The following is a 13,257-nucleotide window of genomic DNA, read 5'->3' on the forward strand; positions in this document are numbered from 1 at the left end:
TTGTTGACAAATAAAGGTTATTTAAAAAAAACATCGGCCATCTTTTTCTTTCTTTTCTTTTGTTATTTCTCTTGTTGTAATTCGTTTAAAAAACAGGCTCGGCCTCTTTTTCGAGTCACGTGTCCAAACAGATTCGAATCAAAGCAGATCAGGAAGAAGGGGGCGGAGCAAAGTGTGTGCGCAGGAGAGGAGCCGAGCAGAGAGAGCTGCTTTTTCATGAAACGGGAGTAAAGTAGTGAACTTAGAGGAGAGAAACAAAATGAAGTATCGATCATAAACCACTACCAACGTCCTGATCGATATCTGCTTCGATCTGCCCACCCTTGTCTCCTGGATCGTAGCTGAGATCAGCGTGAACCACGTGGGTCTCTGCTCCCTGATCTGTTTCCTGTGTTTGGAAAGAGTTGCAGCTTCATCGCGGAGTTTCTCTCGGTTTGTGGGCTCATCTAAAGGTAAGCACCGAGCTAACTTTACTGTGAGTTCAGTTCATGTTGAGTTTAGCTCCTGAATGAGGTCTTCTGCTGCTCTCCTCGGTGTCTGTTCACAGTTTATTGTGAACACGTTGAGAGAAGAGTGAGAGAGTGTTTGGAGAAAAACACCAACTAACCATTAGCTCAGCATGCTGGGAGAAGTTGGAGCAGAAACGTCTTTTCATTGTCCCTGCAGCTGTTTTTCTGCCTGCACCAAACCTCTACAGCCTCGTTTCTATTTAAGTGATAACAGGAAACCAGAGCGATCTGCTGCAGTATCAGGGTCACAATAAACTTTATTGTCCAGCTGCTGTGGATGAACACATGAGAGGAAGTGAACTCCTACAAAGTCTCATTTTAATGAGTGTGGCTGCTGTAAAGTGATGCACAGGAAGATGTTAACAAAAACTAATGAAACAGACGAAAGTAAACAGTGTTCATATTTGAAAGCACAGAGAATAAAAATATATTGTGGTGGTTAATGTGCAGCTCTTTTTGATTTGGGAGAAGAAGAATGTTTTTAATCATGTTGTGGATTGAATGTTGGACTTTATTTATTTATTTTTGTCCACCTGTGGTTTATGATGGAGACTCTGATTCTCGTCCACCTGCTTTACCAAACCATGATTTGTTTATGTAGCACTTTGAAAACAACATGTTGCTTTGTGGGAGTAAGAGTCACGATTGTCATGTACCTGTCATGTATGGAGAGAACCCAAGGAGGGTGGAGAGACTGTGATCACGTCATTGTTGGTAGAATCCGCAGCAGGAGCTGTTCAGCTGTGAATGGTTGGTGCAGTGGGGTCTTTAGGTTTGTGGTTGGTTCACCGTCTGATTGTTTTCCAGACAGAAGCAGAGTCATTAGCTGAAAACAGGTTTTGGAGTTTAGCCTCACTAAAGCTGAACTTTGCAACTGTCTCTGTCCCCACTCTGAAACACTTCCTGCCATGAAGTTCTGATGAAGCACCAAACTGCAGTTACTCAGTCAGTGGAGGTTCAGTAGTGCAGTTTCTCACCACTGTTGTTAACTGGAGGCTGACTATGGCGTTATTTTTGTGCCACTATTCTGAGCGCACATAAAAAAAAAAGTTTGCTGGTGCAAGTTTTGCATTTTGAGGAGAAATTTATTTTGAGTGAAGAAAAGCTGAATTTGAGTGAACAAAATTCATTCCTGCGTGCATTTTATTTTGCCATTATTTTTTCTAGGCATTGAAGCCATTAAACTAAACCAAATTGGTGGTAATATTAATTTTATCCGGGAAACAAAGAGAAGCATTTTGGATATTCCGCTTTAAGAGTCTGCACCCCACAGGTCTGAATGAGGATTTTTCTATCAATGAGTTTTTCTGAACTGAGCCTTTTTTATTTTTTGTTTTTATTCTAATTTTATCAGTTACATTATTCTCGCATGGGTAATGTGAGATGGCATGTTTATGGGTAATGTTTATTTAATTAATTTTATTCATTTTTTCAGCCAAAGAAGGAGTAGGATTCTCGACAGCTCGTCTTAAGTCTACATTTTAGAGATTTTACATTTTAGAGACATAAATTAGGACCTTTTAACAAATCTGTTCCCGTGTGACGATGTCCTCTTGTTTTTTAATTCAACTGCTGGACCAACCTCCTTTTATTATTAAATACTGCCCTTTTGTCCCTTTTTTGTATATATTCATAGTATTCTTCTTATGTATTTCACACGTGTTATTTTGAGACAGGTGGGGATAATGTCTCCTCCCCCCTGTCATCATCATTAATGATCTAGTCCAGTATTTACTTAAGCGTGACTTAACCCAGAGCTTTCCAAAGTGTGGGGCCCGCCCCCAATTAACCAATACCTACCTGTTATATGTCAGTTGATCTATCTATGAAGTTTCGATTGGTTTGATTGATTTAAGCAATTTTCTACAATGTTTTACTATGACCCTGATGAAGGCCACAAGCCGAAACGCGTTGGTCAATTATTAAAGTTGTTCATCTTCCCTTAAGTGTTGCTGGAGTTCTTGCATTGTGGACTCCCAGGTATTTAAACCCTCGTGGGGGTTGTTCCCTGAAAGGGTCATCGACCCACTGTTGACCATTGATTTATCAAAAGAGCAAATGTGTGTGTCATTATCAGCAGGTCCTGAGTGAAACCATTGTGAGACCCTGTTTCACTCTATCATGTGGCTCGGTGCTGTCCCTGTTAAAGAGCCAAGAGCCTTTCTTTCCACTTCCTCCATGTAAAGTTTGGCTACAATGGGACACACTGGGGAGCTCACAGCACATCCATGTTTGTGTCTGTAGTAACCCTCGTTGTATTTAAAATATGTGGTGGTAAGGCAGAGGTCTAACAGTGTGCAGACCTGATCAGGGTGAAGCTGGTTCTGGTTTGTAAGGAGCTGTCTTGATGTAGTTGTTTCCTGACAGTCTCCACTGCCTCGGTTGGAGGTATACAAGTGAAAAGTGAGACCACATCAAAGGACACTCTGGTTTCATCTGGATCAAGTGTAAGTTTGTGGACCTTGTTGGTGAAGTCAGCAGAGTTTTTGATGTGATGGGGTGTGTTCCCCACAAGGGGAGCTAGGATGGTGATGAGGTGCTTGGAAATGTTGTAGGTGGCTGAGTTTATGCTGCTACCAATGAGCCTGAGTGAGACTCCTTCTTTGTGTATCTATGGAAGTTCATATATACAGGGTGCAGCATCCACCGGGTAAAGGTGGTGGTATGCAGGGAGCTCAGTGGCTTTTTTCAAGTTCTTGTAGGCAGCTGATGACTTTCTTTTTGTAGCTGCTTCTGGGGTTTCACCTTGAAGCTTCATAGGTATTGTTGTCACTGAGTGTAGTAATGTTTATTTGCTCTGCTTCTTCTTGTCAGGGATAAAATACATATCTATACTTTTGTGTCCCAGCTGAGTAACAGGAGGAGAAGAGTCTGGTGGAGCAGCAGAGGAACAGTTTCAGCCATTTGGACTCAGCTCAGCCACTACAGAGGAAACGATGACTTCAACACAGGAGGTGAGAAAAATATCTCAGTTACATCTATGGCCGTGCAACATGATGAAATGTATATCGAATGACGATATCTGTCTTTTATATTATGGGCTATCGTTTGTTTCGTGGTGTTGCAATATACACCGTTTACAGCAATATTTATTTTTTTGTCTTTTATCACCTATGCAAGAATCACGTGAAAGAGTACGGAGAGAGTTTACGGATGAGAAGCAAAAAAGAGCCGTCAAAATAAACCTTAGACTCAAACATGCTTTCCCCCACAAGCGGCCATCTAATAAATACTCACAAAGAAGATGGCGGCCGTTACAACTTGTGTCTAAAAATTTATAGCTTCATGCATCATCAAAACACTCGACTCCAGCTGCAGTGTCTTCAGCTGGGCGACATGTGTGAAATTCAGAGAATTTACAGAAAATGGGTCATTTATATGGATACACCATAATAACATGGGAATGGTTGGTGATATTAAAGTCTTTTGACATTTCCAGCCAAAAGATGAAACTTCTAGCTCTGCATTTAGTTGCTTCAATGCCTAGATGACCTTTGTGGACAATATTGGTGTATTCTTTGTGCAGGGATTGGGGAATATTCAATTCCATTCTTTTCTGAATTTTTTTGCCAACACAGAAAGACTGGACTCAGTGTGGTCAAAGCTCAAAAATGACATTTATTTATATAGCACTTGTATTTTGTTAGACTGTTATTTGTCTTCCAGTCCCATGAGCACCTTCTGGAAGAACTCAAATGTGTAGCGAGGTGGCTTTGGGTAACTCAGATTGAGGCAGTAAATTAGCCCAAACAAAAGTGCACACCCGCTCGCCACGTCGTGAAGATCCTGCAAGACGGTGCATCTCTCGATGTGTTGCTTGAGGGGCTGGTGAACTCTGAATGACCTATGAAATAAAAGTGTAATCACTTTGACACCATAGCGATACAAACAATGATTTTACCAGCACGAACCGACACAAACGGAGCACTAACCACCCAGTATACTTGATTTTATGTTGGGGGGCATGTGGGGGTCACCTTCAGAGGTCTCTTTGAGACTCGCTGTGTGAAGATAGGCAAACTACGCAGCTTGCAGAACCGCAAGCTGCGTAGTGAAACAGCGAGTATGGACTCGTCAACCATCACTGCACATGTATCCCAATTCTTGTTCGCTTTTACTCATAAAATTCTTCAGTTCACTTAGCTTCGCCGGCATGACACATTCACACAGGCGAAGCTAAGCAAGCAGTGGATAGCTAACGTTCTGCTAACTTGATACTGCAATAAAACAAATAAAATAAGTGTGCTATTTGGAGTTCTAATGAAATTTTAAACACAGATTGGGGAATATTCAGATGTGCAGTAACGTCGAATATGCAAACAAATGTTTCCAATGCTAGCAAAATGCTAAAACCTACAGAACACATACGGCCCATATATTTACCGGAAAAATATAAAGCCTATATTTTTATCGGAAAAATATACCCCATATATTATCACAAAGTACTAGTTAAATTATATTCTATTAAAAATACGAAGAAATTACCTTAACTCCAACGGATGAATCCCTCTTTCCAGACACGTGGCCAAAGCACACTGTGATGTAGATGAAGAAGGTCAATGCGTATGCGCGAAGATTTTTTTCATTCTCTGCGCATGCTCATAAAGGATGTGGAAAGGGCTCTTTGGATTTAATTAAATGTGTTCAATGAATTGGAAATATCACTATTATTTAACATTAAAACGGTTTACAATTGATTAAATCAAATGTAAAAATATTATTTACACCCATAAGATTAACAATTTAAGTATATTGAACATAAAACCATACATACAGAATCTACATTCACACAGAAAAGCCACAGAAGTTACAAGAAAATACAGCAAACATTTAAATAACAATAAAAGCAGTTGAAGAGTTTATGCAGTGATCAATATTTCTTCAACAATAGAATTTTCAGAGTTTGTAGGGGTGCTTGAAAGCCTTGAAAATCCTTGGATTTTAATAGTCCTTTCAAGGTGTGGAAAGGGCTTGAACTTTAGATGTGATGCTTAAAATGGGTTGAAATTGTAACTGTATTTTATTCACCACAGGTAACTATCTGATTGAATATTTTTCTTAACAGAGAAATAAAATGAGTCGCAAAGTCTAGAAACAAAAGTTCTGCTCCTGATCTGAGCCTTGCACCTCTGCATGTCTGGAACAAGGATTTGCACCTTTTCACAATGGGGAAGTTTACGTGAGTCCTAGAAAATAATTTTTGACTATGTGTATGTAACACATGCAAATTTTTGCATCGCATGCTCCCATGGACACAGTGAAGCGATATGCTGATATGGAGAAGGAGCTTTTAGCCATGGTATTCGCCTGCACAAAATTTAAAGATTCTGTCTATGGAAAGGCGACAATTGTCAAAGCAATTGACCACCAACCCCTGGTGACCGTAATGAAAAAGCCCATCCATGTCGCCCCTGCCTGGCTCCAGGGGATGTTACTCCGACTACAGAGTTATGACATCAGCCTAGTCTACAAAAAAGGAAAGCACATGTATCTTGCTGACACCCTTTTCTAGAGCTCCACTCGCTCCGTTGTCACAAAGCCGAGTTGAACACACTGATTATGAAGTGATGTCAGTGAGTGATGTGCTACAAGCCCTCAGCACAGTCATCCAGCGAGGATAGCCCATCAGAGAGAGCCAAGTCAAGCCCGCTCTAGCCCCTTTTTTCCATACAGGGATGAGCTCAGCGTGGAGGATTTCCCAATCCCTGCACAAAGAATACACCAATATTGTCCACAAAGGTCATCTAGGCATTGAAGCAACTAAGTGCAGAGCTAGAAGTTTCATCTTTTGGCTGGCAATGTCAAAAGACATCACGGAAGAGCTGCACTCTTGCACAGTGTGCAGCAGCACTAAGGCACATCAGCAGACAGAACCTCTACAGACCTCCCGAAATTTTCACCTGGCATGGAAAACAATACCAGGTCCATGTAGATTCCTGTTCAAGATGGATTGAGATCAACCTTCTCGGTCACTCAACCACAGCAGCGGTGCACCACACACGCTCATTACTAACAATGGCAGACAGTACACAAGTCAGCAGTTCAACGATTTTGCGAAGCAACTGGACTTCACTCATTCGTCCAGAGTTTCCACAGTCAAATGGTCTTGCTGAGAGAGCAGTACATAGTGAGAAACAACTCATGGAGAAATCACAGAGAAATTGGACTGACTTTTTCTTGACTTCTTAAACCTTAGAAACATTCCCTGCAACACTAGGCTCCCCTGACAAACGTCTCATGTCTCATCAGACATGCGCAGGGATTACTGTGTGCAGCAAGCTTTTAGAGCTCGTCACAAAGGATCTCAGGGCAGATCAGTGAGTGACTTTGTGTCAAAAGTCTCACACTAAAATGTCATGGGACAGGTCCAGCTGCACACTACAGCCATTGCAAGAAGGACAAGTGGTCTGAATGCAGACAGAAAAAGGCTATGACAAGCTAGGAACTGTAGGAAGGAAGAGCAACGAGCCACGATTCTACATCATCCAGATCGACAGAAGAACCTACAGGAGGAATCGCTGCCACATCCTCCCAATGGCAGAGCCGCCGCCGCCATAGCTCCATGACTATGACCCTGAGTGCCAGGACACCAACCATTCTGGATAGTTCTACACTCGCACTGCAAACACCACAGCACCACACATGCTCAAATGAAGACTCACAGAGTGCATCATCTCCCAAGCCTGTGCAAATACCCGACCAAGAGATTGTAAACCAGGCGTCATACATTACATATGCAGGTCACATCTGCAGACCTAACCCAAGATAAACACAATGGCATCACATGTATGTATAATCAGTCTAAAGTCAATATGTTGAGAAATGATGTTGACTGGGTGTTTGCATTTCTAATGATTGGTGCTGTACTGAGGTATGGGGTTCGTCCAACCATAAACATTGTTAGGTTAAAATTCACTTTAAAAAAATAATGTCTAGAAAGACTTGTAATAGTGTAAATGTTTTCCTGCAGGGGTAACTTAGTTTTGTCAGGTGCTGAAAGCTAAACGGAAAGGATGTAGACCATTTGGTTAAATTATCATTTTGCATCATTTGTCTGTTATGAGCCACCGTACCTGTGTGGGCTAATCCAATTGGAACAGTATGTGGGGGTTACATGCATGCAATACACATACATGTGGTTATTGACTTATACCACCTCACAAGACAACCACAGTGCCGTTTTCTTGTTTTGTGGGGTTGGGATGTTTTTTTGTTTGTTTTTTTTTCAACAGGACATGAATATCTCAACATGTTGATTTGTTCACATTTGCACATCTTCCTTTTTAACTGAAATGTGTGTTTTGAGTTCATACACTATATACATACAAGACGACCTTTTCCCTTTGCAGTATTTTTGTGTGGTGCGTTTTTGTAAGTTTTAACAAAAGGGAACAAAAGCGTTTAAGTCAACCAAGGATGATTTCTTTTAATTTTCACATGGTCTTACCAGGGTTGATGTGACGTGAAACATACATTGTTATTTTTATGTTTAGTGTTGTGCTGAAAGGGCTTCAAAATGGACCTTAAAAGTGCTTAAAGAGGTGATGGTAGCCTGGCTTCTGTCAGCCTGCCCCAGGGCAGCTGTGGCTACAACTGTAGCTGCTTCCACCAGTGTGTGAATGTGAGAGTGAATGAATAGTGGCATTGTAAAGCGCTTTGAGAGCCCCGAAAAGTGCTATATAAATGCAATCCATTATTGTTATTATTATTATTATTATTATTATTATTATTATTAGTGTTTAAATTTTACTCTAAAAAAGGCGTATGAACCCTGTATTTTAAGTACAACTCTCATTGTAGCATCTGATTATAATGTGATACTATCACCAAGAATGTGTTGGTAACACACCTACAATGTTTTTGTTAACATCTTTGATTCAACTAATGGAGGGAGTTGGAAAGTTCAGTTTGTTCCACGACTGCATTTTACTCACTGCCTGTTTGTATCTCTGTCACCTCAGGACCAACATGGAGCAAGAAGTCAGGACTCTCAGGAGGCTGATGAACTTCAAAGACAGAAAAGAGAAAAGAAATACACCTGTGAGGAGTGTGGGAAGGATTTTAGCCGTTCTGGCAACTTAAAAACACACCAATTCGTCCACAGTGGACTTAAACCGTACATCTGTGATCGTTGTGGTAAAGCTTTTAATCACAGAAGCCACTTACGACGTCATCAAGTTATTCACTCTGGAATGAAAGCGTACAGCTGTGAGTTGTGTGGTAAAGCTTTTGCTGACAATGGAAGTTTACAGAGTCATCTATTTACCCACTCTGGAGTTAAACCATACAGCTGTGATCAGTGTGGTAAAGCTTTTGCTCATAGTAGAAGCTTAAAGAGTCATCTAGTTACCCACTCTGGAATTAAGGCATACAGCTGTGATCAGTGTGGTAAAGCTTTTGCTTGCAGTAAGTACTTACAAAGGCATCTAGTTACCCACTCTGGAATTAAGGCGTACAGCTGCGACATTTGTGGAAAAACCTTCCGCTGGCCACTCAGCCGTAATATTCACCGACGCATTCACACCAAAAAGGATTTTTGCTTCTGTGATCAGTGTGGCAAAACCTTTGTGGCATACAAATATTTACAGCAGCACATGTTTAGCCACACTGAGGAGAGACCTCATAAATGTGACCTGTGTGAGAAGACCTTTAAAGAGCCACGTTCCCTGAGACAACATCAACACATCCACACCAGAAAGAAACTCTACAAGTGCACTTACTGTGAGGTATGTATTTTTCTTTGTACAGTCACACTTATTTTGAAGTATTTTGTGAATTGATTTTAATTTCAAAGCTAAATGAGACATGAAAACTTCATGTACAGAATATTCAGTCAAATCTGAGACAAATCTCCTGAAATTATCCTGATGTTGGAAAAAACGTAAAGTTTTAAGTTTCTCACCTTTCTGTCTAACATTCACACTCCAATGGATGCATCGGAGAGCAGCTTGAGAGTTAATATCTTGTGACCAATGTTGTTTTCCACTACACATTACAGAATACATGCCCCAAAAAATAGTTTGTAACGTATTCCATTACATTACTCATTTAGAGTAATGTAACGTAACTTAAATGTGCTGTGGGCCATCATCTCACTGGAGGGCTACTTCAGTGTTCAAGCAGTACAAAAAAGCAATTAAAAACACCCACAAATATTTCCAGAAAATGTGGAGGGCTTTTTTAAAAATTCAAATATTGTATTCATCACCACCCGCATTCTCCTTGACCTTATAGCAGCTTTTGATACTATCTTTCACCGTATCCTTCGTCATAGATTAGCATCTACTGCCACCGTAGTAGATCATATCATATCATCATCATATCTTTGTTTTGAGACCAGAACTGGTTTGGCGCAGTGGGCTGCACAGCTGCTGTGGCAAGGGTTCGAGTACTACATGAGACAGATGCTTCACATCTTCCCTGCTTGCATGTAATCTGCTTTCTTGACACTCTTCAGTGTAGTCTTTCAAATAAAGCAGTTTTCAGCAGAGTTCAGCTTCTACACAGTGTTTTCAGATTCCACTACACGGCATTCACACTGCATTTTCGCAGGAAATGCAACTTTTTCTAGTTCAGTTTTGAGATCAGGTAGAAGATCATCAGGGGGTCCTTTTATCTCTGTTTGGGGGGAAACTCCCACGGGGTTTAAATCTGGGACTCTCCACCATTTGACCTTAGAACTGAAGAAGCTTCTCGGATGAGAGGTGAAACGTCTTCAAGCAACCTAAAGAAGTCCGGACGCTTTTCTTTCCAAGCTCCTTAGACAACAGGATTTTGAACTTTATCGTGACAGGTTTATGTGGAAAATAAACAAGCTGACGGCGGAGTCACACAATGGTTTCACTAACGGTGGTTTTCCTAACGAAAGTATGCATAAAAACATTCATTTGTCCATCCATAGTGTGGTTATTTTAATCTCATACAACCTGGACATCACAATTTCGATTGTTTACACCAAAATTAAAAAAAACATTTGCTCTACAAAGGCCTGATATCAACTTAAAGTACGCTATACTGCCACTTTTCTATCACATGTCCTGTTATGTGGATGTCATTTTTCTCAGAAACAAAAGTCAGATAAAAGAAATAATTAGGTAATTCTTTGTTTTTACATTCTTTAGGTCCCAATCAGCACAAATAGCAAAGAGAAATTGAAAATGTATGCCATGAAAGAGTGTCTTAGGAGGTTAAATAAAAGAGCAAGAGAGAACTTCAAGAGATTGATATAGCCTCTACAGCGACCATCAAATAGATTAAAAAATATTGCCGTGAACAGCTGGTTTTGCATACAATATGAAACAATAGATGTTTTAATATCATCATAACTTACACTGTCTTTGTGTCTTTGTTTAGAAGCAGAGCGACACAGATGGATCCAGTTCTCAACCCTGTCGTCGCTGTGGTGGTGGGAAAGCGTTTCATTGTGACCTTTGTGGAAAAACTTTCAATCATCCAGATAGCCTAAAACTACATCAACGTAGACACACTGGAGACAACATGAATTACTGCAAAGAATGTGGGAGAGGCTTCCCCACATCAAGTGAATTAAAAAAACATTATCTTTATCACAGTGGCGTTAAAAAGCACGTCTGTGACCAGTGTGGGTCATCTTTCTTCACTGCAAATCAGCTTAAAGACCATAAAAGAGTCCACACAGGAGAGAAACCATATAAGTGCAGACACTGTGACAAAAGCTTCTCAAGTTCAGGCCATCGTAATGTTCATGAAGATGCACACATTGAAGGGAACTTCAGCTGTGACCAGTGTGACAAGACCTTCAAGAATCTCAGTTCATACTCCGCACACAAACGATCCCACGCTGTAAATAAACAGTTTCACTGTTACCAATGTGCAAAAACGTTCACTTCATTATCTGCTCTGTGCAAACATCAGCGTGATCATGCATGACTGAAATCACTGGATCACAATGAATCTGACGAGACAGAAAGATCCTCTTCTGGTTTCAGGGTCAGACTTAAAAACCTTGAGATCAGGCTCCACAGAGTTCAGGTGGAGTCTCCTGTAAAAAGAGTGTCAGCTGATGTCACACTTGGATCTGATGAGGTAGCTCTGATTTCTGGACCTGCAGTGAATAATCCTGGATGTTAAACTAAGGAAGTTGCAAGTATAGATGTGTACATCAAGTGTTTTCTTTTTTCTTTGAGAGATTTTCATTCTGTAAAAGAAACTTTAATGTTGAAAATGTTTGTCCTATAGAAAATAAGAGAGGAGAGTTGTTGATTCTTGTTTAACTCTTATCTGAATAGCACTTACCCGAGTGCCTTGCCACCAGTTAGCCTACTTCCTAGGCCTTATTCCTTGAAGAAAATACTTCTCTGAAGAAGCACTTGTACCTGAGTCAAGTCATTGTTTAATCACTCACCTTCACACGTTCTTTATTGTCAGATGTCTGCATATTGCTGATTAAACCTACTAAACATTTTAAACATCTTAAATTTAGAAGTTGGAATTATGGATATATAGATCAACTCAATTTTTCTTTGATAAATGTTGATGCTCTTTTTTAAAACCCACCTTGTTTTATTGTAATTTTATGTGTTATCTTTTTAAACTTTAATCTTAAATCCCTTTCTCCCAAAACCGCAAATAATTTCACACTAGTTGCTCTTACAGCACCCAATACAAACTTAATTGTCAACCAGCTTTGAAACAAAAGCTGCTTTGACTTAATGTCCACAAAAAAGAATCTCAAGCTAAACTGGCAATGGGCTGTACTTCCATGTAGTACCAGTTTGTACCAGGAGATTGAGCAGTGAGTGTAATCTTTATTTAATCAGGCAAAGAACACATTCTTATTCACAGTGGCAGCAAAGAATTGTTAAGGTTAGCTGATGTGCAGCACATATCAGGACCATTGAAACGATCACAAAGACTACTTTTACTTAATTCAAATTCTATCAAACCTCTGCTTTTGGGTCCTCCTTTCACTTTAGTGTATTTACTGTATTCTTTAAATCCACGTGTAGTTTAGTGAATGCATTTTGAGCTGCGTGTTTTGCAGCTGTTTTCTTGTTGGGTTTGTATTGTGAAACAGTGATACTGTTAAAGCATTAGTTATATTTGATTAACTCCGTGTAAAGTTTCTTTTATAAAACAGTTTGATGTGAAAAATAAAGATATTGGTCTGACAACAAGTAGTTTGGGCCATGATTTCATGTTCAGATCAACTGTTGGTACAGGTGGAGGTTTATCAGAGGAGGAGAAGGAGGCTAGAGGGCAAGATCAAAGTAGCACGGAGGGAGGTTAGCCAACTAACGGAGTTGCAGAAAGGTGCAGCAAAGAAGGTGCATAAGAAATACAGCAAGCTGTCCATACCTGAGGCCTTGGAAACTGCCAAGCAAAGACTCACAGCCTTGGCCAGCCGCTTGAGGAGGTACACCAGAGAGATAGAAGGCAGGAGAATAAACCAGCTGTTCTCCACAGAACCAGCAAAGGTGTCCTCTCAGTGGCAAGGGAACAATAAGACAACAGCACCATCAAGGCTGGAGATGGAGCAATACTGGAAGAGCATATGGGAGAAGGATGCAACCCATAACGGCAATGCTCAGTGGCTAGTGGATCTGAGGGCAGACCACAGCGACCTCCCTGAACAGGGTCCAGTAACCATCACAGTGGCAGATATCCAAGAAAGGGTCTCCAGTATGAAGAGTTGGACAGCACCAGGGCCCGACATGGTTCACGCCTACTGGCTAAAGAAGCTGACTGCACTCCACGAGCGTCTGGCAGC

General features: G+C 40.6%; 1 protein-coding gene across 1 annotated transcript; it reads left to right on the forward strand.

Annotated features, from left to right (window-relative positions):
• The first annotated feature begins 429 nt into the window (after positions 1–429).
• On the forward strand, positions 430–12,658 carry LOC120717273 (zinc finger protein 99-like). Its single transcript, XM_040005205.1, has 4 exons — positions 430–452; positions 3,358–3,463; positions 8,471–9,235; positions 10,863–12,658. The coding sequence occupies exons 2-4, from the start codon at positions 3,446–3,448 to the stop codon at positions 11,415–11,417; spliced, it is 1,338 nt and encodes a 445-aa protein (XP_039861139.1). The 5' UTR covers positions 430–452; positions 3,358–3,445; the 3' UTR covers positions 11,418–12,658.
• The last annotated feature ends 599 nt before the right edge of the window (positions 12,659–13,257 follow it).

The sequence above is a fragment of the Simochromis diagramma genome, unplaced genomic scaffold, assembly GCF_900408965.1.
Source record: "Simochromis diagramma unplaced genomic scaffold, fSimDia1.1 OVJJ01000097.1, whole genome shotgun sequence".
In the NCBI taxonomy this organism is placed as follows: domain Eukaryota; kingdom Metazoa; phylum Chordata; class Actinopteri; order Cichliformes; family Cichlidae; genus Simochromis; species Simochromis diagramma.